This window comes from Charadrius vociferus, unplaced genomic scaffold (genome assembly GCF_000708025.1).
Source record: "Charadrius vociferus isolate BGI_N301 unplaced genomic scaffold, ASM70802v2 scaffold125, whole genome shotgun sequence".
Classification (NCBI taxonomy): domain Eukaryota; kingdom Metazoa; phylum Chordata; class Aves; order Charadriiformes; family Charadriidae; genus Charadrius; species Charadrius vociferus.
In genome coordinates, this window is record NW_009649036.1 from 3,205,031 (window position 1) to 3,231,299 (window position 26,269).

Genomic DNA, 26,269 nt, shown 5'->3' on the forward strand with positions numbered 1-26,269 from the left:
TTTTTATTCTTGGTAGCATGCCTGTAATACTCCTCTAAGGTCTTTACCCTTTGAAAGTTGAAAGCTGCATGATAAAAACAGACTTGTAATAAAACACAACCTCCTTATAGAAGTTACACTAAAAATAATTCTGGTAGTGCCCTCAGGGTGTTCATCAGCTAGTGACAGCGATGTATTTTCACAGTGGAAAAGCAGGGGCTGGTAAGGTCAAGGAGGATGCGTCTATTCCTGTGGGAAGCTTGGGAGGTGCATCCAGGGGTTTTTGAGTTTTATGGACAAAATGGGTGGACTTTTGTGACAGTTTTGTTTTAAAACACCTGGGAAGCTTGAAGAGGCCTGAAAGAGTTCCAGTGTCTGCTTTCAGTGTGTGTTTGTTTTAGGACTGGCAGATAGCAGGTCTAGCTGGCCTCTACTTGTAACTTTCACGTTTCAAAACTAGAAATTCCGAAGTCAGTTCTGCTCAATCTCTATGTACCTCCGTTGAAACAATGATAAATTGCAATCCTGGCTTTTACTTTGCCACTTCTTCTACACTTTTTACAAAATTGCCCTGCTTCGCTCTTTGCGAAATGATGACTCGCTGAAGTGTCTCCATCACCAGAAACTAATCCCACCTCTGCCTGCTTTTAATTTTGCAGGTGATGATCCTGTAAAATCTGTTTTACAGGAAGACTCTCTGACTTCCTCATGCTCATAGGTGCAAAATGGTATCTGCTGCCAGCATGGGTGCAGGTGACCATGTTGGGCATGTGGTTTGACTGAGGTCACTTATTGACTGCGGTGACTTATTGATCCTGGGCTTGTGCCAACAGACAGGAGAGGTCCTGCTGGACCAGAGACCTCACTTGGCTTACGGGAGCATGGTTACAAAAAAAACCCCACCCTGTGGCAGATGTCAACGTGATAGGATTTGAGCAGACACTGCTTTTGTTCTTGTGCGGGAGGGAAACTTCATCAGAAACGCGGATGAAATTCCAGCCTTATCTTAGGGAATGCGTGTGGGATTCAGGCATACAGCAAGAGAAAAGAGCCGGTGCCTTTTCAGGCTTTTTGCTCCTGTCATCCTGTGCAGAATAGTCTGCCGTACCTTAAAGTTTTTAAAACTCTGCTGGGATTTTAAACGAGTATTGTTGTGGCGTGCTCGTGATGTTGCTTCCTTTGTTTGCTATTGCCATCCAGCCTGGCCAGCTCTATAGGAGACCTGTCTACAGAGTGCCTTTTAATGTTTAGATCTAGCAGTGATTAGAATACACTAATGCCCAGTGGGTATATGTGTCATTTTTTAACAGCTGCCGAGCTTTCTCCCTGCTGCTCCAATTAACACATTCAGCACACACTTGCCGGTGAGTGGGCTGTGTGTATGGATTAAACCACTTTGCTATTTATTCATCCAGCATATGTGATGCCAGAAATGGATCGGCGTGTTTCCTCTTCGTACCACAAATGAAATCAAACGGGTTCCTGAGCCTGTGCCTGGGTAAATACAAGGGCAGCATTTAACTGGCAAATGAAAACCTCTTTTGCCGCTAGATATGGTTCAGTCCATTGACTAACATCTATCCCCGCCTCCCAGCCCCTCTTCAAATGATGGAGACACAGGACAGGGAGCTCAGTGCTGGGCTTCCCCTCGCTGACAGGCAGGTCTCTTCAACTTTGTCCTCTGCTGTTTAATAACCGCTTGAAATCCCGACTTTCTCCCTTCGCTTCAATATTTTCCTCCTTTGTCTATTTTCATGTCGAAATATTCCAGTCGGTAGATTTGATAAAGTCCACCCCCCAGCCTTTTTTTTTTTTTTTTTTTTTTTTTTAGGGGAAAAAAATTTATTTTTCTTGACCTAGTTTTTAAGGGAAAACAATATACTTTCTAGTCACAGCTGAGATAAGGGAGGGGGTTTTTTAATGGTACTGGAGCGGGTAGTCGGAGGCTGCAGCTTTGCTCCGGTGTGTGTGGTTGATTCATGCTGGGACAGCTCTTTGTGAAGCAGCGGGTGAAGGGGGCTGCCGGCTGGCGCTGCTGAGGGAGGAGATGGAGCGCTTCTTGGGCTTCGTCAAGCAGATAAGGAGATCGAGGAGAAGAAAAGGCAAAAAGTACCGGCCAGAGGAGGATTACCACGAGGGCTATGAAGATGTCTACTATTATGCCTCAGAGCATTTTCGAAGTAAGTATTTTGCACAAGCTCCTTTTCCTCTGCCTGTGATAAATGCTATGCTTTTAAGATTTTAAAAAACCCTGAACCCCCAAAACGCAAACGGTATTCCTTGCTTGCTAGAGTCTGAGCCTCCTGCAAGTATTAAAATGTGGGTTCCTGTGAGAGCTTTATCTGGCCGCGACTGCTGATGAACAATACAAAGCAGCTGAAGTGGCACGGCCACGCACAAAGTAAGCAGGGTCTGGCTGCAAACCCGGGTAAGATTTCAGGTGTGGTTAATTGACTCTGACTGCCAGAAACCTTTTGTTAAAACACTCGGTGCTGAGAAGTAGGTAGGGTGGTGGTAGCTCTTGTATGATGCCTTTGGAAAGCCGCACGGTGGATATTTTTCAAGCGCTATAAAGGCAGCGATCGCTCATTTGTAAGTTGGAGTTGATGATTAATGTTTGCTGCTGAGGGAGGGTGAGTCCTCTGAGCCTCTGCTGTGACCTGGTCTTTTCCATGGTGGGTAACTCAAGCAGGCTGCTTCCTCGCTGCAGGTCCAGGACCACTCGTGAAGATTTAAGTGGTGGGTTTTGTTTGCTTGTGCTCACGTGACAGCAGCAGCTTGCCCGAAACCAAAATAAACCCGCCTGCTCGGAAGTCCCTGTGTAAACCGTGCACTGTTTCCTGCAGCTCTGTAGGGTTTGTCCCCTCTACCTGTGGGACTTCGGAGCTGCCTGTCTGCCTTGGGCATCTCCCGGAGGAGGAGATGTGCCCAGAGGTGCCCACGGGGACGGTGGGAGGGAAGCCCTGCTCAGCCCCTGCCCAGGGTGTTGTGCAGCGCTGTCAGGGTGAGGTATTGGCAGTAGAACCAGTCATGCACAGAAATTACTTTCTTAAAAGGTTTCTGCTGTTTGGACCAGTGGTTTGGGAGCTTTGCAGTGAAGCTGTGCCTTTTGTTGGGCAGCTGAAGTTTGATGCACTTTTTTTGTTGTTCTGTACTATATGAGTGGCTGTCAGTATCTTTTTGCATCGTTTGGCTTCGTTTCCAATTTGCTGAAAGAAATCATAAGAACCTTACATTTGTTTTAAGACAAAATGATGAATGTGATTGTGCCTTACAGCACCACAGTACTGCTGTCCTGTGGAAAATTAGGAAGCAGGAGATTTTCCTCTTGGTTTTCTCCCAGGGCACCATGCTTGCTTATCTCCAAAAGTTACACTGATGTAGGGTGTTTGGTTGTTTACTGGGTTTCTCCTTTATACAATCTTGATCTCTTTCCATTTTTAAGAAAATTTACCATGCTGATAATTTTATAATTTATCTATGTTGTTAAGATGGAGTTCTTATAAGAAAAAGAGCTGGTTTTGGGGCAGTGCAGTCATAACAGGTAACATGTTGACATAAAGTCTTCTACACAAGAACTAAAAATGTTAAATCTACTTAGCACTGAAAAATGTGAAAATGATATATGTTAGTGAAAGCACGTAACTTTTTCTTGCTTTAATATGTAAATCAAAAGAATGTGTCAAAGCAGTATGTCAAAATATTTCCCTAGCTGATTGTTGTTGTTGAAGGTCTTTTAAATCGGAAAGCAAAACACCTCCAAAATCTGTCACATGTAATAAGGATTTCTTGAATGCTGATTAATAAATTATTAACTTTTGACTTAATGTAAGGCACTAAAATTGAGCCAAATATCTAATAGGCTTTTCCTGTTATTCTACTTAGAAAATAAAAGAATAGTACATACCTCAGCCTATGGAGGTCCTAAGTATTTCAGACTGGATGAATGTGTATCAGATTTTGAAGTGATGTTTACATCAGTGACCATAATACACAGATTGGATGGTCAAAACAGTGCACAGTCTGATGGAGTTGGATGCACAAGGAGTTTGCAACTGCTCACAGTTATTTATACCAGACAAATCACAGGATAGTCAAGATGTGAAGTCTTTATAGAGATATCACATCAAACACAATTGTTCCTCAAGTGCTGCTTTTGTCTGGTCTTTCTGTGTGCTCTACGTGTCTTTTGGTTGGATAGGTGTGGTAGGTACTTAAAGCAATGTACAAAATGTGAAAAAGATACAGTAGCTGGTGCTACTATAAATGCTCTCTTGAAATTGAATTTCATGTAACGGTGACAATGAAATGTTTCATATTTAATTTAATTATGGTCTGGTGTTATGCTGTGTACAGTGCAAATTTAGAGTAATTGCAGAGCTTATAATAGCTGTTCCTTCCGCATTCATGTGCTTGAGAATAAGATTGTATTTATTGGTATGATTTTCAGAATATCAGAGCTAATGAAATTAAAGACCTGTTGTTCATTCAACTGAATGGAATTGGAGCTTTTTTAGATTTAGTTTCCTCTCCCTGCACTGTTATCCATCCCTCCTCCGCTGTCATTTATGAGTTATATATGAAATTAACCAGTGCATTTGAAGATTGTTGGAGCCAATCACTTTATGAGCTTGTTATTCTCTTTCCTCCCCCATTTGTAGTATTGCTTAGAGTGTTGTATGGAGGCAGGATTAATGGAAAAATGTGCAGAAACTACATTAGAATAACCAAAGGATCAAACAGAAAGACAACAAACTTAAAAATAGAACAAGCCTCTGGGAATCACAGGAAAAAGGTGACTTTAGTTTGTCCTCAGCCCAGCTGTGTGTGGATATTGTGATTTCATAGCTTCTGCTGTTACGTATATTGTGTTTAGTCCTCTGAAACTTTGTCATGGAAGACCACATTAGCTGTGATATCGGGGCACAGCAAAGGAAGGTGTAGTACTGCTTCCTTTGAAGTGAAGGGTGAAAAAGACACCCCAACTCTCGAGTCAGAGAGCTTGGACATTTCCTCCATTTGAGTTCAGTTAAATGGATATCATTGTTTTGACATGCATCGTCAGCTCTCTTATCTTTCTGGAGAGTCTCTGTCTGTGCTATGTAATGCTAGAATAACTAAAATAATAATCTTGGCACACAAACACGTATTGACATTAGTAGTGCAGGCATCGTACTCATTTTGGTGAGACTTTGCAGTGCAAACATAATGGGTGATGAAATTGCCACCCAACCTACTCAGACAAGTTGGTGCTTGTTGCATAAAATGCTATAAAAAGCGTTATATTTATCTTGCGCAGCATTACGGCAATGCCATTGAACCTGTTTCTTTTAATGAGGCTTTGCATGAAAAAGGCCCTTGTTATATTATTACCAAGACTGATAGTGAACGTCAGGAATGCTCTGTAGCAGAGCTGCCTGGAATGGTCCCAAAAATGACATATGTCCTTTCACTGAAGTCAGGGTGTTTTGCAAAGACCTTTGAGTTTCAGCCTCATCTTGAGCAGGAAGATATGTCTGGGATCCAGCCTGATTTGGTCACCTCTGACCAAAACAAACACAAACCCCCTCCTTTTCCCACCTGAATCTGAATTCAGCGCTAAGTCTTTTATTTTGCAAAATGCTTGGAAGGGTTTGGATTTGTTCCAACTGATTTCAGAACCTCGCAGGTCGCCTGAAACATGGTTGTCACGATCTGCCCATGCAGGTCCAGAGGGCATTGCTGTGAACGATCACTGTTAAATTTTGTCTTATTTATGTTACTTCTGGTTTCTGTCATCCACCTCTTCTTGAAAGAGACCCTGTTTTCATTGGTTGTTCTTCTTCTTCCGTTCTTCCTTCCAACATGATGTTTGCAACATAGTCCATTGGCATAAAGGTTTTATTTTCTGTGTTGATGTAATATTAAAGAATGATCCCCAAAACCAATCTTTAAAGAATTCTACTAGTAAACTCCCACAAGCTCAAAAGGTCCTATTTTTTTTTTAGCCCCGACTTTAGAAAGTTCTATTTAGTCACCCAGAGTCCTGCAAATAATTTTCTTCCATCCTTTGTCAAGGCCTAGTATATGTTCTTTAATAAAAGCATTGATATTTTAGACAAAGTAGGCTGCCATAGTGTATCTGCAGTCAAGTCATTGATTGGTTTTCTCTGTGCTGCCCTTTATTAATTCTTCCACAATTCTTGTATTAGAATCATCAGGTTCCTCAGTTTTTGGATATCAGGCTCTTTGAATTTGCCTCTAAAATTCATGTCATGATCTTTTTCCCTTCTTTCCATTAATTTTCCCATCTTGTTCCCTGTGTCGTCACTGGAAAGTGAAGGTAAGGTATTTGACTCCCAGCCTAGCAAATAATGCAAAAAGGAAAACCTAAAAGTTTTATATGACTCCAAGTTGAAGATGTCCTCTTTGTTGACTGAAATCTGGGAATAATTGGTTAAAATGAATACTGGAGATATGATACGGTATTTGGGATGATGTCAGCAGAAAAACTCCGCTTGGGTGTTATTCTGTAACACAACTCAATGTTATGGTGCAGAAACTCCCTCAGCTGCCAAAACCTTACTAACAAATGTCTTTGCATTTCATACCCTGGGTGGCTTTAAAGCTGTATTAAATATTGATAGAAGAGACCTGCTACTGAAATAGCACTAAGACAAAACACTGAGGGAAGTGATATGCCTATGGCTTCTTAATGCTACGGTCAGTAGCAGCATCGCTCTTGTGAAGATTTTCTCTATTTCTTAAATTGGTACAAATGGTTCTTGTTTGCAGCAGTCCCACAGATTTGATTGGGGTTGTAAAAGAGTTAATGGTTTTATGAGTAATGTGGTGACAAGGGCATTGAATATCTCTAGCTCAGGTTGCAGAGATGTTAATTGATCTATAAGGGTGAGGAATGCAGGACAACCGTTTTTCATTTCACAAAGAGTGCGTGTTGCAAGTCTGCAGTTTAACTGGATGTGTGTGTCTGCGTGGGAGGGGTGAGTCTCCTCCCATCCCAGATCTTGTCATGTACTGTAAAATCTCAGCTTTCATTGAAACTAAAGGTAATATGTTTGTTGCAGCCTAGAAGAAAAAAAAGGCTTGGTAACCTAAGCAGAGAATATGGCAGGCCTTGAAAACACCATGGAAGTAATCTTTTTTGAAATAACTAAAAGGTATTAAAGCTTCTTATTTCCTCCTCCTTAATGACTTTTTCATAATTGTTGGACACTGGAGATTTATTATAGTTCTTCAGTGTATCTTTCTGTTTTCCATAAGTCACTTTTTTCCTGAGGTCTGGATAACCCCAACACCGCAAGTTCAGTGGGAACGGGATGCGATGCCCATGTCCAGAGAGACTCTGTCATCACAGGGCTACTGTCCAGTGTCAGTTTGCAAGCCAGGCACGGTGACAAAGGCGGCAGCTGTATTTGAGCTCTACTGCTGGTACAGACAGTATCAACTTTCCCATTCAGAGATTTCTGAATGAAACAAAAGTGGTAGCAAGTGACTGTTGTCTCTGGATTCACTTCCAGGCTAAAACTTCCCCCGTGCAGGTGCCAATTGTAACATTTTCCATTTTGGATAAAATTCAGGCACTTGTTAGATAAAGGTGGTGTACCGTCATGCTGTTTTGGCTGCTTTTTCATCCTCGTGTCTGTTAAATACTATTTTTTTTTTAAACAGTTGATCATTGCATCAAGTGCAGTTTCATATTTCATGGCAACCATCCGCTTGACTTCTGGTGGGTTATGTGTGTGTTTTGGAGGTGACTCTGTTTGTCTTGTTCATCATGGTTGTTAGTGAATGTATCCTTTCTAGGAGAACCCAAGAACTGGAGAAGAATTACATATTATTCTCATTTTACACACAGCAAACTAGTAGGAAAGGGTTATAAAAAGGAAAATGATAGCAGCTCTTGAGCATCCCATGAAGTTATTTAGGTCTTCCAAGCCCGTAAGAAATGTGCATATATTAAAATCTTATTTAACTCCTGTCTTGTTTTATATCGGTTAAAAGCCTGTAAGTCTTGGGATGAGGCTTGGGTTTGTAGATACTGTGTGGATAGTGGCTTTACCTGCATTATGTTTTTTTATATAAATTCAAAGATAATTAAATTGGTATTGTTACATGTGCACTAGCATAGTCGCAGGGTCTGTCAGTGGGGCACCTGAGGCTGTGGGGTTCCCTGCAGGACTGGAACAATGCGTTTCTTCTAGCCAGGCAGGTGTGTGCTGGTTTTGGTGAAAAAAATTTGTTATCCGTGTTATCAGGCCACAGAAATTTTACAATTTTTTTCCTAAAGTAGTGGTGCAACAGCCAATTTAATTTTGTTAGCAATGGTATTACTTTTTAAAATGACCCTTTGTGGCTCTTCTGCAAGTGGCCCTCAGACTCCTGGGGCAGTGCAGAGCACGGATGGTAAAACATTGCTTTAGTTACTTGAGGGAAAGCAGCTTATTTATTTTAACTCACTGAAATAATGAGACCTGAGTTATATAATTCTTTGCATGAAGGGTAAACACCTCTCCCTGCTAGCAATTACGAGTGTACAATTTCTGTGTTACTTTTCTTTCATTTACCTTCTGGGCCTATTCTTTACAGATTTATTAAAGACCTGGATTGTCCTTGCTCAAGAAATATATTCGTTATAGGTGTTCCTCCTCTTATAGTGGCTGCTGGTATGAGGCTGTACTTCCACATTTTAGAGAATTTGGCACCCTTCATATTTTAGTATATATTTCTCCTCCAGGGAGATCTTATTGCGGCCTTCCAGTACCTAAAGGAGGCCTACAGGAGAGCTGGGGAAGGACTTTTTACTAGGGCATGTAGTGACAGGACGAGGGGGAATGGAAGAGAACTGGAAGAGGGCAGGTTTAGATTAAATATTAGGAAGAAATTTTTCACTTTGAGGGTGGTAAGGCACTGGGACAGGTTGCCCAGAGAAGTTGTTGAGGCCCCATCCCTGGAGGTGTTCAAGGCCAGGCTGGACGTGGCCTTGGGCAACGTGGTCTAGTGGGAGGTGTCCCTGCCCATGGCAGAGGGGTTGGAACTTGGTCGTCAAGGTCCTTTCCAACCTAAACCATTCTATGATTCTGTATCTAGAGCGTATGATATTAAGGTTCAAACAATGAAATTTAGAGAGACCTAGACTTTCTACTTCCTGAAATCATGTGTAAGTTCATGTTTTTAATCATGACTTTGTCAATTTACATCATGAACATGTAGTGATGCAATTTTTTCCCTTTGGATATTGTGAAGTGAATGAAACATCAAGTTTTATGAACTAAGATTAGAGAGAGAGGTGTCAGCTACTGAGGTGTCAGTTTTAATATTGGCCTCCAATTTCAGAAGGAAACAACAATATAAGCCCCTTGCTGATGAGATGATAAACATTTATTGAATGATTGCTGTGTTTTTTTCAGTAGGGCATGCCAGCAGCTATAATTAATCATCAGCATGAATATAAACACCTGTTTACCGTAGACAGTATTTGTATAAGGTAAATTTGGTAGTCCGCATGATATGTGCAGAAATTACTAGGCAATTTTGTTTAATGTTTTTCAGCAAAAAAGAGAGGGGTAGCGCTGTGGTTGGGCACAGGAGTCCATGATGATCAGACTGCAGATGACCTGGGCACCTGAACACTACCAATTTTTTTCAGAGCATTTCCTAGTTTCGCTCTGAAACCCAGTAAATTAAACAGAGATCAGTGTGCTAAGACTATTGCAGTTCTAAGGACACGTACCCCAAATTTGAAAGGCAGTAGAACTAAGGGTGCCTATAGAACCTTAATTTGGCTTTTCTTTAATGCATTCTTAATGAAGGAATACCCGCTCATTTTTCCGCGGCAGCTGTGATGGATTCAGCACGTGGCGGAGGCTGCGCCGAGTCCTGGTGCAGCGTTGTGCCTGGTCTTCCCATCAGGGCTCATCCCTTGATTCTCTGACTTGAGAGCTTGAATTTGAAGATGTCTGGCACAAGTTGCTGTAGCATGCCAAGGGAAGTATAGTTCGTAAATATAAAAAAAAATAAATTAGATAAGCCTAACTAGTCTGAAAAACTAGCCGTAAGGCATCTCGGGCTGCAACCTTTAAATAGTTGCATACCTTTGATGATAATCAGTCTGTGCTCTGGTTCTCTACCTGTGAAATAAGGTTAATGGTACCTCTCCTTCACTGGTATGCTATGAAAGTAAATTAGTGTTTGCTAAGCTCTCAAATGCTACAGTGATGAGCACCCTGGACGAGCTCAGGAAGAAATTAATGTCTGTCCGGAGAGAAGAGCTTGAATAATGTGTGGGAATTAAGGCATGGAATTACACTTTGAGCAATGAGGGGAAAATAAGGTCTTGAATAATTTTTTGGGTAGTTAAAATCATTTATTCTGGGCATTAAATGAGACCAGGTCTCGTGTAAAAGTAGGAGATCAGGTAATTAAAGATTGTGTTATAATGGATGTGCAAAAGGAGACCAAATTGAGGCTTGCTAGGAATTCTTAAATCCAGCACTTGCAGCTTGCAGTTTGCTTTTTTTTACTAGTTTGTGTGTGTGTCTACATACACGTAGTAAAGAATGTGGAGCTGCAGTTCCTTGGGTTTTAGCATGCATTGGAAATTCGATAACGGCAGGTTATGGGAATAATAATTGCCACGAACTGATGAATATTTGCCAATGAACCAAAATCTCCGTCGTGTGAAGATGGCAGAAGTAAATTTTGGTGAGCAGCCATAGAATCTGATCACACACGTAGCACTTCAGTGCAGTTTCTAGTACAGTCCCTGTGATGATGTTGTCCCTAAATAAGGGTTCTTCACCCAGTGCACCAGAGCAAATCAACACATTGAGTAGATATATTTGTTTTTATTTCAGTTCTGCAGAATTGGGTGCCAGGCATTTGACAACAGCCAGCACACCACACGTTTCCAACCGCTTAATATTTATAATGATAAAATACAGCTGATTGGTTAATAATCATTCATTCACATCTCTTAACATAATATGCATCTAAGCGCATGTTTAAAACATTTAGGGAGGTTACCTGATTAGCATGCTTATTATTCACCAAGGGGTGTGTATTTTAGCATTATAATTACCCAAGGTTAGTTTGGTATACACTCTTGGCTTGACTTTGGTCCAGAAGTTACATTTTTTGCTATCTTATGTCTAAGTCAGCCACTGCAAAAGAACACAAAAGACACATTGTTTTGTTTCACACCCTATTCAAGGTTAGGTACATTCCTTGATGTCTCAACCATGTCCCAAACAAAACTTCCTGATAAACTTTTAACTTTTTTCTTTCAACATCTATGACGCTGGGAGCACCATGGGCAGCTGTGGGACAGAGGAGGGAGGAATTGTGTTTATTTTTCTGCTGTCTCTGGGCACTTTGAGCAGATGATGAGAGACATTCAAAGAGAACTATCCTTGGAAACGTGGCCAAGGGAAAAGCCAAATTGAACAGGAGCAGCAGGGTGCTAGAGGAGGTGTGAGATCACACCACCCTCCAGGAATCTGCGGGATGTGGAGGACCTTGCTGCTCTGCTCCTCCAGCCCCACAGAGGGAAAGCAAGGAACAAACCCTTCAGATATGCCCAGCCTGTTCTGTACTCATGAAACATGATATAAAATCTGGAGCCCCTGTGTAAGGCACACGGACACCATGTCTTCTGCATAAAATTGACAGTGGAGATAGGCCATCAGAGATGGTTTTCCAGGTGTCAAAATTAGGCTTATAGGTGTAGCCCTGGTGCTTGTAAGGCCTGTGTTACATGCTTGGGTGTGGTGTTGAGGCGGAAAAAGAAGATGGAAGGGAAGATATTTATGGGACAGTGAGAAATCTCTTTGGAGGTACTCAAAACATGACTGGACAAGGCTGCAAGCACCCTGTTCTACTGATTTAAGTTAGATCTGACTTCAAAGCTGGTCATGCTCCGAGCAGGGGACTTGGGCCAGAGGACTTCCAGAGAGCCCTTCCGACCTCAAATATTCTGTGATTTTATGAAAGGTAATGTTGTTTGGAGAAGAAAGAAGTACTGTGGAAGGCAGAAGGAAGAAAAGAGAGATTAAAGACAGCTCTGGGAGACACACTGTTTGAATGAAACCACAAAAAATAAAGTGAAACCACAAGTACACAGGTACCATGTGAAGTATCAGCTCAGTAAATTGTGTTTTCAAATTTGTTCGCAAATGCTCCCTTTAGGTGTGTTTAACAAGCTCTGTGGCTGCTCAGGTCTATGTTATTTTGATAACATTGTCGCTCTCCCAGAGGGTGAAACTCCTGCTCAAAAATAAACCTTGTTGCTATTCTGTCAGCTGGTAGCATCTCTATTAAAAAAAAAAAAAAGAAAAAAGATTCACAATGTATTACAAATAAATGCAGTAAAAACCGAATGGTACACAAATATTGTATTTTAAATACAGAGTGATATTAGCTTCTTGCCCTTGCTTTCTGCAGGTTAGAGTAGAAAATAACTTAAAGCCCTGATGACATGCTACCTGTGCCCCATTTGTAGGAGCCTGGTTGAAGTTGTGTAGTCAACAAGAGATGAGTCACGTCAGGAGCTGCGGGCTGCAGAGCCAGCTGTATTAGCACTGAATGCTTGGAAATCAAAAGGGATGTCAGCCACACTGTCTGATAGGGATGTTGCATCTGACAGCCTATTTTAGGGGAAATGAGAAGATGCCTGTGAAGGAAAGTTGGGAGAAAGCCTGGATCTCTGGCAGAGCGCTGCCAGCAGTAGTCCTCAGGTCAGTTGTCAGTAAGCTTAAATACGTCCGGTGGCATTTACAATTCAGAAAGCAGGAACATGGATTTTCTGTTGGATGTTGGTAGAATTTCACGTGGCTTGTCACGAAAATGCTATGTTCCCTTTCAGTGCTAAAAGGAGACGGGAGTGACTTCTGAAATGGAGAGACCAAAGCTGTTCAGGCTGGTGGTTATAACTACCCATCAATAATTAAATTAAGTGGAGTGCAGCAAGACGGTGGAACCACTGGCCGCTCTGAAATCCCTATGAATTTAGTGATACTTTGGTAGTCTCTGAAATACTCCCTCTGTAACTTGACCTGTATTTCACCTGGGCTTCCCAGAAGATTTCCAGAGAAGTTATGCAGGCATCCCCAGCTCTTCTAAATCTGTTGCTGTTCACTTGTGTAATACCCTGCCTGGAAAAAAGGAAGAAGTCCTGCCGAGCTTAGAGCATTTAATGATTTGCTTACATTTTTCTTGGTATACTCTAAACATAATTGCAAAAATATAAGTATATTTAGACATGTGGTGGGTTTGATAACATTCCTTTCCTCTCCTGTATGTCTTTGCTGGCTTATTCAGGCAGAGAGTACCCAGCCCTGCACTACAGGAGAGCAGGGAGGGAGAGGTTTGTCAACTGAAAAGAGTATGGCCATTCCTTTAAAATACCGCTGCTCCTTAGCGTATCACAAGGGATGGAGAAAGCACTGAACATTATCTTTTTCTAACCAGCACTTGATTTGTGTGCTGCAATTTAATGTTTGTGGTTTGTTCTTGGATGGGTAGAAAAAAGTGCTCCTTTCTAGTTTCTTTTCTTTTTTCTTTTTTTTTTTTCTTTTTTTTTTTTCCTCCCCCCACTGCTTCTCTGAACTTGGGCTCTTATAATGAATCTAAACGGCTGTGGATTTTGTAGAGCAGATTGTGTCACACAAATTGTTTCCAGAGAGTGAACAAAACTGTCAAAGTCCATTCTGGTTATAGCCCGGAGTTGGTGGTCCTTTGTGGTGTACGGATAATTGGACTTTTTACAGCCACATGTCCATTCACAGTAGGTTGTTTTCTTCATCACAGATAAAAACAGAATTTTATTAGTTGTTGGTTTAAGAGTCTTCTGAAAATGTAGTGCTGTTGACATAATTCTTCAGGGGTTACATCAATGTAAATAGAAGAAGCAGCCAAGGTAACACACTGCTCCATTGCATGAAAATAGTGTATGGAAAATGCTCAAACTCTGTATCTTACTTACAATATTTCATTAAGACAATTATTAAAATTCTGTGACAGTAATTGCTCGGAATGAATTCTCACATAGTTTCAGTATGTTGGGATTTTATGTATCAGTAAATTGTCAGTGGATTTGCAGGTAAGGAAAAGTATTTCTGATAGTGATCTCTTAGTTTGTGATAAAAATGTCTTCTCAGTCTTGATGACGTGGTAAGTATGTCTTGTATGATTAATTAATGGATGATAAGTATCAGCAGCTTTGTGGCCTTAGATATATGTAAACTACCATGGACTGATATGGGGACACGTACAAATAAGGAGAAGAATTTTACTTCATTTTGAGTAACCTACAGAAGGTTACTCAAACACTCATGATGACTTCTGCTCCTTTACCCGCTTCTTTAAACGGTTAAAATTGTTCCTGCAGTTACTGTTAATATTTTGTTGGTAGCAATTTATATTTTTTAAATGCACAGCTAAATTAAACTTAAAAAAGAATCTGAGAAACCAGCAATATTTAAAAATCTGTAATAGTTTAATAGGTGAATTGTCCTGAATTTTTCTTTTGATTACTGTAGTGATTGGAATTGATGAGTGCTTCCTAGAAGATCACTGGATGGTTATCTGTCTGTAGGCTCCTAATTTTAGCTTGTGGAATCTGGAAAGTTTGACCATTTTTGAAGTCCAGTCTAATGGAGAGGTTAGGTGATCATGTCTAAATGAGAGAACACATATTTTGGTGGCATGGGGTTTTCCTATCCTCCCCCCCGCCCCATCATCCCCAGGCTTCCCCCTTTACTGATGTATATAGTACTTTAATTCTTCAACTATGCCTTGGGCAATTGAGTGACCCTGTTTTATTGGTTTCTTTGTTTTCCCAAAGTGGAAATTTCATAAATGTTTTAATTACAAGCCTGGAACCCCTTTCTCTTCACCTATCCTGAAGTCCTTTAAATTACTTGAAAATTACAGTTATGGTACACGGTGCCCCATGAATTTGCAATCTAAGAAAGATTTTTTTTTTCCTTGGATTTTTGTCATAAAATCATATTGCAAAGGGGAGGAAGGTAAGACATCCCACCTCCAGTCACTTAAACCCTCACACAAGCAAGGGCTATATGTTTTCACCTTCTGACTAAAAAGGATGGATACATAGGTTTGTGTGTGTCCCTTATTAATACGAAGCGGAAAACTCCTGCTTATGGTCTACAGTATGTCTTTGTCTTTTGAAAAGCACAAGTTACTAGTATTGTGACTGCCAGCTGCTCTTTCTGCTTACTTATTTGTTTAAACAGAAGTGTGTGTGCTGTTCAGCAAACCAGGATGATCAGTTGTTGATGTGACAGCACAGTCTAGAGCTCGAGATGTGTATGTCCTGCCTTTAGCCCTGACCTAAGGCCGCTGGGGATGCCTTAACTTAAGGCTAGGTCAAAACAAAAAGTGAATAGGAAGCTATCCAGGGAAGAAGCAGAGGAAGCAAAGTTCAAATAGCCTTTGCACCTGCAAGTTCAGCTGTTTTATTCAGAGATTGTGGTCTTGGGTTTTAATGTATTTTTCTGTGCATCTTAAAATGCATGGGGAGATTTATTTGTTTGTTTATTTATAACTGCTTCACGGAAAACAAAGCTTTGAAAAATCTCTCTGCAGTGATTGCATTTTTTCTGGTTGGTATTTATTTTATCAAGCAGATTTGTAGAGTTGACAGTGTTTTTTGCAAGGTTTTATATCATCTTGGTTGTGCCTTGCTGTAGGCCAGCCAAAGATTTGGTCCTGCAAACACTGGGCATGTGAGTAACTCCGTTAATGTTAGTTGTCCCACTGATGGAGGTTAGACATAAGGGTCTGTAGCAGTGAACCCTGAAGAAAATGGAATATATAGATAGGATAAAATAGTAATTCTTAGAAATTCTCCCAAATGTTTTGTCATTTGTGTTGTGTTTCTGTCCTCTGTTCCACTTTCTGGCAGTGATAAAAGGATGTTTACTGAGTGACAGCATTCTCAAATTGTTTCCTCTAAGATAATTTGTAAGCATGCGTGGTTTTATTTCATTTTGGTTTGCAAGTGAAATTGTTCAGACTTCAAAAACAAAGCCAGTTGATTAGTTCTGCATTATTTCATTTCAATGCACGATTTCAACCTTGTTCATTAAAGCTGAAGTGGAAAACCTGGGTCTGAAGGACCTCTGTTGACAGGAACCACTAGCCTGGAGCACAGAATTCAATAATCATTGATTAATATAGTTTACTGCTGATTTCTTTTCTTTGAAAAAGCCAATTACTCTTGCCAATATCTTTTATACATGAGCCTTCACTTAGAATTTAAAATTTTAACCTGTAATAATAATAACATTTTAAATTGTAATGCTGCTGGGGGGCAGGGGGTTGGGGAAGGAAGGGAGGAAAAAAAAAGAGGAAAAAAGTGAGGCTTAGCTGACATTGACCTCAAAATGCTGTTCCACTGAAGCAAAAACTGAAGTAGATAGATGTATTGTAGTAAATATTAAATGCATTAAATCGCCTGTCAAGTAAGTGATTTTTTTAAATTTTGGTTTATTTTTATTTACTTAGAGGAAAATGGTTTCAGGTGGAGCTTTAAAGACCTGACTGCTGCTATTTACTGTATGAAATCCAATTACTGTTACAGAATCCAAGGAAACGAATACGTACTTCCTTTGGTATGGAGGCCAGTGGGGACGCTGAAGTTTTAGTCTGAGTTTTGGACAGGAGCTGAGCACGTCTGTGCCTGTCCATAGAAAATGCGCATGCGGCTAAGTGACAGCTTGAGGTTTTTTGGTAGAGTAAAAGATTCGAAGTGGTAAAAGAATCTCTGTGTTTATATAGATCTCTCTGCTAGAGCAGCTCAGTGCTGTTTCTTCAGATGTGTGAAAAGAAAGACCTGAAGAACTTGCAACAAAGCGGACTTCGGAGGCTCAGTCACTGTGGAATAAATCATTTAAGTCTGGAGCTTAGCATCACACCGCAGAGATCAAACATACAAAGCTTTGGTCTTTGTGTCTGCAGTTATACTTAAATCTAATGCATAACTGAACGAGTGCCCTTGCTATGGGTTGTGGTTTAACTCCAGCCAGCAACTAGGACCATGCAGTCACTCGTTCATTCCCCCCAGCTGTGAAGGGGGAGAGAATCAGAAGAGTAAAAGTGAGAAGAAACTCATCGGTTGAGATAAAGACAGTTTAATAGAGCAAAAACTGTGCATGCAAGCAAAGCAAAACAAGGAATTCGTTCACTGCTTCCCATGGGCAGGCAGGTGTTCAGCCATCCCCAGGAAAGCAGGGCTCAGTCACATGTAATGGTTACTTGGGAAGACAAAACACCATCACTCTGAACATCCCCCTTTCCTCCTTCTTCCCCCGGCTTTATATACCGAGCATGATGTCATATGGCATGGAATATTCCTTTGGTGAGTTGGGGTCAGCTGTCCCAGCTGTGTCTCCTCCCAACTGCTTGTGCCCCCCCAGCCTGCCCGCTGGTGGGATGGTGTGAGGAGCAGAAAAGGCCTTGACTGCTTAGCAACAACCAAAACCACCAGTGTTTTACCAACACTGTTTTCATCCCAAATCCAAAACACAGCACTATGCCAGCTGCCAGTAAGAAAATCGACTCTATCCCAGCTGAAACCATGACACTGTATGAAGGTCTTGGTGGTGTTTGAGGTAGGACATGGGCACTCCTTTCTCTGAGCTTCTCCTGTGAGAGCAATTACTGGGGGAAAAAACACTTGATGTTGAAGTTTCAACTCAAATATGTGTGTGTGTGTGTATATATATATATGATTTGGGAATCATTATTTTGAGCAGAAACTTCAAGAACAGCATGTACAAAATCCCCTTATGCTTCTTCTCAAGTGTAGATAAGCTGCATTTCCATGCAGTGAGCCTGTTTGAATTGTTGAGGGGGGGGAAAAAAAGAGCAACCTCTGTAATAGGCAAAGTTCCTGTATCCTCAAGGGTTATGACCACTTCAAACATCTTTAGGTCTCTATCTGTAAATTATTTCCCTAGCTCTGTACTTTTGCCATAAAGAATAAGAAAATAAATATTTAATAAACGTGAAGGCATTCTTCCACATTGCATGTGTTGGGGACACCTCCCTCCCAGACCTGTACCAGCAGGCTGCCTGTCTGTCCCCTGGGTTCGATACTTTTGTGCTGCTCATGGTCTGATGGATCTTGGCATGTGGGGACACCAGCGATTTCTCTTACTGTTGTTTACTAATTACTGATAAATAGTGAAGCAAAACTTATCCTGTCATTTCTTGAAGAATGATTGAAGCATAGGGGAAAATTGTGGATTTTTTTTTTACTTGTTTGGGTGGCTTTTTTTACTTAATTGACCGTCTATATATTTCTGCTGTTTACAGTAGGAATTGGAAACAGAGGCACTGGTTGAAGAGGTGTCAAAGGCAGGACAGTGTCCATGCCCATTCCATGCTCATCTCTGCTTGTTAGCAGGCATAAATGCTGTTTTCCTAGATGTACCTTAGCATTAGGTTCGGCCTTAGGCGTCCTTCTCCTTGGGTACATCAGATACAGTCCTACTGAAGTCAAAATATTTTGTGGTTTCTATGTGTACTTTGGTTTATCTTGATGTGCTGATGAATTTGAAGGCTAAGAACAGTTTTGTCTACATAGGATTTTATGATATGTGCAAGTGGATGTAAATAGGCGGGCTTTTTCCCCCTCTGTATATTGTTTTCTGTACAGAACAGCATGTGTCAATCTCAAGATTGTGAGTCTGCTCTGGGGAAAAGGTTTGTGACTTTTGGATAACCTTTAACTCTAGGAGCCATTCAGTGATGCAGAATTACGAAATTATTTAAGAATGTCAGTCTGTCTACAACTTGTTTTTCAAGTACTCTAAAGCCTAAAGTTGCCTAAAGATAACGTGTTAGCAGTTTTGTGTTGGAAACCTTGTTTTTACTAAGCCACCAGTGGGGCTCCACTATTGTAGAGAATGAAGATGACGACTTTTCCCTTCCTCACTTTATTTAATTTGAAACCAAGATGTCAAAAAATGTGAGGGAATGGGATTAATGTCTAGAAAAGTTAAACTAACTGGCCCACGTACACCCTCAAGTATGACTGACGAATGGTATAAAATTAAATAACAGGTTTGGAACACTCCTATAGCAGACATGAGCAGTGTCCCACAGAAGGCCAGAGCCTCCTTCCAATATCTCAGACACATCCTATCTTAGTCTATTGAGAGACTATGTTGGGCCAAGAATTATGCCTACATTTTTTTTCTAGCTTTTCTTAGAACTTGAAGCTCAAATCCACATGCATCGGTGTTAGACCAAGCTGCCGTGGTTCAGACAGTGGTAGGGGCTGGTGGGGCTTCCTGGCTTTGCTCCCAAAGCTACGGGTGAAGGTTGCGTCCCAGCTGCCAGGGTGGCCGTGGGCACTGTCCTGCACCAAGGTGGCTTTTTCTGCCTCTGTCCAGCCCCAGTTCTCCCTCGTCTCCTTTCCCAAAAGCCCTGTTAGGGGTTGGGCACCAGCGATGCAGCAGCTCCTGTTTTTAGCCTTTTTGGGTCAAATCAGATCCTGTGCTTATTCACCTAGCAGGTACTTTCCTGAGAATTAGGGAGGAGAGCATTTAAAACGTTTATAGGAAAAATAAAGTTTTGTTCAAAATGGTGAGGAAGAAAACAAAAGATAGTTAATTCTTCATGTGAGCAAAGTATATTTACTCTTTGTTTACAGTCAGGAAATGCTCGTAGCTGTGAATTTTTTCTTGTCTAATTAATACTGGTTAGATATTGGCTGCTTGTATGAAATTACTTTTTTTAAAGAGACACCTACTGAATTAAGGGAAACAAAAAAATTTTGCAATTATTATATTTTTGCCTTAGATATATTTGGTGTTCTGATTCACTACCTTTTCCTGTACTGACTGATTGGCTAGCCTGAATAATTTATATTCATCTGCATGTATTTGTGCCTGAGCAGAAATTTTGTCTGGGAGAGAGAGTTATATATTTATTTTTATATATATGTGTGTGTGTGTGTGAAATTTGAGTTGGTTTTTTGAGCAATCTTCATGCTTCTTACTTTCGACTTTGAAAACGACTGGATATACTGGATGAAATTAAGTGTAGGTGATTGCAAAGTTGCCATTTTTGAAAATTTAATGTCAGACTATGTACAGAATACCAAAAATATGTAAATCTGTTGAAAAAGGAATGGCTCTATCAGTTTTGGGGGAACCAGTTTGGGGGTTGATGTATTAAATGAAGTGTGTTTAGATGTCTTAAATGTAATTGTTTCCAAGCAACTAATGCCAACTCTTGAGAGTAAAGTTAATTTGCTAATGGGAATACTGGACCCTTTGAAAAGCCATTTCAAGCACCAAGTTCGTTTCAGAGATTTAATAATTAATCAAAGTGACTATATTAAATGTCATTGAATATATCAGTGTGTTGCTATCATACCTCTCTCTCAACATGAGTTTCCCGGCTCTTAATGATTAACACAGTGAGATCTGGAATGTAATAGTAATGCCAGTGCACTGGAAGGTGAGGTACCTCTTGAACATTCTCACTGCAAATTCTTCGGCTTTGACTTTGTTACAAGCAGTCGTTATAAGGAGTGCTTGAAACGGGTTAACCCATACCCACATCTTGCTTGGAGATTTCTTTTCTTCTTTTCAGAATTGAACCCAAATGTATAGGGCCAGATCTTCTGCACCCGCTGTCGCTCCCCCATGGCTTCCCTGTGCCACTCTAATGGCACAGCAGCTGCTGCAAGGAAGATGCTTGGGTTGCAGAGAGCTGTGTTTAGCACAGTGATCTTGGCTGATAGAATTTGCCTTGGTGGCTTCTGTGTATTTCTGGTGTATTAGCTGCATGTTTAACTACTTGCGAGGATGTTCAAGGTACGCTTGTGCTATGGAAGGGCATTAAAACAATACAATATCTCATTTACACACATGTGCGCAAGTGTGCATGGATTTTTTTGAGGCATCAGACATAGTAATGCAAGAAGTTTCCAATAGCTACATGTGATAGAAATAATCTGAAATTGCAAATTGTAGCATGGCTTTCCATGACCACAAAGAAGCAAATCTTTTGCACTGACAGAGGTCTCTCTGTAGTTGTGTGCTGTTGGTGGTAGTCCTGTACTGCAGTGAGTTACTTTGTGGAGGGGTGTACACATGCGCACCCTTGAGATATTTTAAGAGGAGTCTTCAGGCCTTCTGGGAAGAAAGAAATTGCTCAGTTCCTAAAAATCCACTTACGTGCAGGACAGTGTGCTGTCTAGAGTGGCTTGCAGTGCTCTTGAGGGCAACATTATATCACTGAACATTTGTTCCGGCTTCTTTGTAATACCCTATTTTTGAGAAAGGCTTAGACTTGATGCGTTATGATAAAACAGTCATGTTAGTAGTGAATATTTATAAGCCAGCTGCATGACACAATTGTGGAGTAGAAGGGTCAGAAGGGGCTCCAGAACATAAGGTTTGGCAATGGGCTTCCCGCAAGCCTGGGGCTCAACTTGGTGCTTGAGAGAAGATGCTTTGGGCAGTGGGGATACCGTGTTGGGAGGATCTGTGTCGTAATGGTCTAAAGAGGGCTACTGACAGCATTGTTTCCCTAAGGGCTCAAGTTGCTCAGGTAAGCTGCCAGATTGTATTCATTTTTTATTTCCCATAGCTTTTCATGTCAGAGATGGCAATCGCGTCGCACAGCTTGAAAAGTCTGGGGTGAAAAAGAGAAATTGAAGTTCTAAGTGATCAAAATTATCACAAGTCCAGCATCAAAAAAGACAACGGCTTTAAAAAGGCACGTTATAAGGCAGTAGGATCTATGGTGGCTGTGATTGTTTTCTGAGCTACATTTTGATCTCTCAGAAGCTGTATGCTTCTTTAGAAACATCATCTGCCTGTGAGTGTTGCCCATAATCTTATATGAGTAGTCTACAAAAATATTTGCAACATAAACGTTGATTCGACTTAGTGGAAACATGACCTGAATAAGAGGGCTTTGAAGTAGGTAAAAGTGATTGCATTTAGTTCTGCAAAGATCATGGTTAATCCAGTTAGTCAATATACTAAAGTAACGAAAGAATTCCTTATACTGTACAGCTGCATGCCTCCTGTTTCCCCATGAGTTTTGTTCATGATGTTGATTTTCCAGGGCTTCACAATGTTACTAATTAAGTCTAAAAAAATTACAGACTACTTTATATTTTTTATTAGACATAATTCAAATACAGAGGTGGGTTTTGTTCTGGCTGTAAGCACTGAGCTCCCACCTTTCCCCCTTTCTGAGGGAGCCAGTAGCTGCTCTTCCATCCAACATGTGCTCAGCACCTGCTGGTAGATGGACATGGGCCACCACTTGGGTGCTATTGGCAAGCCAGCCAGGCTTTGCCCGAGAGGCTCCTGGAAACGGGGGCAGCTGGAATGCAGCACCTGGTCAGATGTTTACTTCTGGCGAGCCACAGATTCGGCATCATCGTGCCATTTGAATTTATGGCAGGGCTTTAACAATATGCCCATTGTGAAGAACTAGTTCATGGCCCAAGAAATAAGGAGAAATAACACTCTTAAAGCTAAAAAAAGCCTGCCTCCAAACTGAAACAAAACACTGAGATTTGTATTCAGATGCAATGAAGTAACAGTTCTTTTCCTTGTATTCCCTATGGTCCTAAAGTTCAGCTTTTAGATACATTAAGTCATAGTGATGGGCACTGCAAGCAGGTTTGCAGAAATCAAAGCTTGTGGTGGTAATGAGGAAATCTTGCTAGATGGAGTGAGAATTTTCAGTGCTTCTTGAACACTAATTTAAATAAAATTGTCCAATAAAAGAGTAAGAACCAGGAGTTTGGTATGTGTATATATCTCTCTAATTAAAAGCAGACTCTGGAGAGGTTTATTAAAATACAAACAATGCAGAGGGTGATTGTAATGTCAGTGGGCAAGAATTAATAGAGTGCAGTAGAGGCAGTTGTATGCCACAAAACCGTACTGTTTTATTACTGAAACTGTGCTGTCACTTGAGGCTTTGAAAGTGTTTTCTGACTGTGGGTAGTATTTTTCTTCTTTTACTGAGAAATGTCTCAACTCTGGATGGAAAGTACATTCAGAAAGATGCAATTAAATGTTACGGTATGACTGTTTAACAAACCTAAAACAGAGATTACAGTGACTTTTTTTTTTTTTTTAAAGTGTTGCTCTGCTAGAATTTCCCATGATGCAGAAATACTCAAAATATCTTCATTTTGCTTTGCTGAATCTGGGGATAACATCCATGTTTGTACATGTTTTCATGTGTGTACAAGATTCTCAGGGTGGTAAAGCAAGGGTTAAAATACTGAAGATCATTGTTTACTTCTGTTTTCATTCATAATATTTACTTTATATAGTTTTCTTTTGTAACCACTTAATTAGTTGTCCTTGTTTTTGTCAACTTTTGCTGTAAAATTAGGAGACAGTTTACTGTTAAAAGTAGGAGAGAAAAAAAAAAAGTAGTTCCATCTACTACAGCAGATCGACAGCAGAGCAGGGTGAGCTTGAGCCTATTTGCTCTCATTCATGCAGCTGTACCCTGGGTTTCCCTGGAAGTCTGACCCTTTCTTGTTACTTTTCCTTCTTACATATATAATAATATAAATTTTCTATATCTGGATATTATCAACGCACATGTCTATAAGATATATAAAATGCATGAATACATGAAAAGGCAGCGTGTCCCTTTTCTCTCTGAGGAGTGGGAGCAGGCAGAGCTGAAGCAGTGCCGGCTGCATGCCCAGGCCCCGAGAAGCACGGTGATGTGTTCCACTGAAGCATGAAGTAGCGCCGAGGCATTGCTTGAGCCTTGACTGCCAGGCGTGACGGTGGTTTTGCCCTGAGAACATGTCAGAGTGCCTTGAAAGACTCTTCTGTCAGGAAATCCTCTGGGATTAATTTCATTTCCTCAGAGCATTTTTCCTTTCAGTCACCTTCATCACCGCTTCCCAAATTTCAGGTAGAGGAACTGAGAGCAAAGATGATGATGCTCCAGGACAGCACAGTATTAACCCATGGTCTAGAAAGCTTCCTCTCCACAGCACATGGGAGCAGCCCCAGCTCCATGGGGTCATGTTTTGCATTTGCCAGGTCAAATTGTGCAGTAAACGTACAAACCAAAGTAAATTCCCACCCCCCATGTCCTTTTCTACTGAGCGTAAGAGACTGCCAGGGAATCCTTTTTCTCCTCATCTCCCTTACAGATATTCCTAAGTGTTTACCTGATGCCATTCCAGCCCTGTTGAGCAGCAGTTCTGGAAGTGGACCAAATGGGAGAGAGGCTTCCAGAGGTGGTAGGTGCTGTGCACTATGCATTGCTGGAAGCATAGCTCCTGCCCAAAACTGTTTTGTAATAGGGAAAGGACCTGTTCCCATCCCCCCAAGTAAGTGGGGTGGGCATGAGACTGATGTATGCACCCAAATGCACACATAAAATGTAGGTATGTAAATATGAACTTAATTTTCAGTTCTCTAGACAGCTGAAATTGTTTTCCAAGTACTCCCCATAAAAATTATAAACTGCGTTACTCTGTCTTTGCTGTCAGGATTTTACCTCAGCCACGTATCCCACTGCGAGCATAGCAGTGGGCTCAGTGAGTTGTTTTGTAGGTTGTAGAGAGCAGTCTGTTTTGGAGGACCAATGCTTGTTAAAATGCACATGCTTTTATTCATTAAGTTAGGAATAGCAGCACTGAACTTGTGTGATTGCTTGTAAAATGTAAATGCAGATAGTAGAGACTAACACAGGTAAACTCTTTTGCAGCTACAAAGGGGATTGCTTACTTGTTGGGTTTTGTTTGCTTTTCCCCCACTGCAGTCTTTGGATGCCACAGCGGCCAAAGCCCCCATTTGTGCGTGCTTGGAAGAACAGGATTCCCTCTTGAACGTCCTTGTTCCCCTCCAGTGACCTTTTGTTGTACTTGACCTACTTTTTGGTGTTTTTCCCCATCAGTAACAAACATCCTCCCTAACTTGCCAATGTATGAGGAACAGCTAAATGACCATGAGCACCCGCTTTCAAGACAGCGCATAGCTGGATATCTCAGAAAGTACATCCCAGTAGTCCTTGTTGAATAAAAAGTAAATCTGTCCCTAATGAGTAGTGGTTATTTCCTATAGAATTTGATTTTAACAGCAGTGCCCATAAAGGAGATTGCTATGGTTGTCTTCAGATAGAGGAACTGTCCATAAGCTGCACACTCAGCTCTGTTAATATTGAGGATAGTAAAGCTGTTTGTAAGGGAAAAAAGGTGAGGAAACTATAAGCTGAACTCTTTGTAACTTTTATTTTTGGGAAGTATTGCAAGCCAGTGCTTTGACAAGATGTTGTGAGGAAAAAAACTCAAAAAGCTGTGGACTCCAAATCAAAAGAAATTTAGACATTTTGAGTTTACACTGAGAATCAGAACAAATAGTCTTGTGAACTAGACACAAATGTCAAAGGATTTCCCAGATATAGTTTTGAAAGAAACTTACCGTGCATGCACCTCCTGGTGTGGTTGTTGGCCTGGAAACAGGGCTGGATCCTTTGCCCGGTTGAAGTTCGCCAGGTCTGTTAGCACAGGCAAGCTTCTTAAACAGAGCTCTCATCTTGTCTGCTGAAACGACCTTCGTACTCTGGTATATGCATTACTCGAGCTGTTTTCATGCCATGAAACATTTGGGTAGCCAAATGGTGGGCTGGGATGTGCTTGAAAGCAGGAGATTTTGAAATAGGTGATCCCGAAACAGGAGTCTAATGGATGCCGTATGATCCAGGATGCGGTATGTGAGCCTGTGCTTACCCTATCGTCTTCCTGTTTGAGGCTCAAAAAAGCAGTGCAGGTAATAAGCCTGCTATTGGTGAAAGAAACTCCTGCAGGTTTGCTGTCTGTGGACATTAAATTTCAAGACAAAGCTGTTGCAACCCAGTGGAATTTTAGCTTTTAAATTAATCCAGTGAAGAAAAATTCCTCAAGGTATCCCCAATAGAACCGTCTTAGCTAAATCCAAGCAACAAAGCAAGGTAAGATTATATTGAAACTCCAGGAGATAGTTCGTGTGATGTGGCCCTTAAGGTTGTCCATCAGACACACCATAAAATTATTATTGTGGCTGAGAGCACTGGAGTATGAAAGCATGTAAGCTTTTATCCAGTTGTAACAGGATCCTTTTTAGTCAAAGTACTCATTTTCTCATGTGTTCTGAACCGTGCCTGCAAAGATGGAGCATCACATGGACTTCTACTCTGGTGATGTCCAATGTATGCGCTCCTTCTGGTCATTGGACCCAGTAGAGGGTTATACTGAGGAAATGCAGTCTAC

General features: G+C 41.0%; 1 protein-coding gene across 1 annotated transcript in view; it reads left to right on the forward strand.

The window, feature by feature from the left end:
• The first annotated feature begins 2,026 nt into the window (after positions 1 to 2,026).
• Positions 2,027 to 26,269, forward strand: part of GRIP1 (glutamate receptor interacting protein 1) — a 232,903-nt gene continuing 208,660 nt past the window's right edge. The window contains exon 1 of the mRNA XM_009887807.1: positions 2,027 to 2,159. Coding sequence (XP_009886109.1) covers positions 2,027 to 2,159 — 133 coding nt within the window. The remainder of the gene's footprint in view (positions 2,160 to 26,269) is intronic.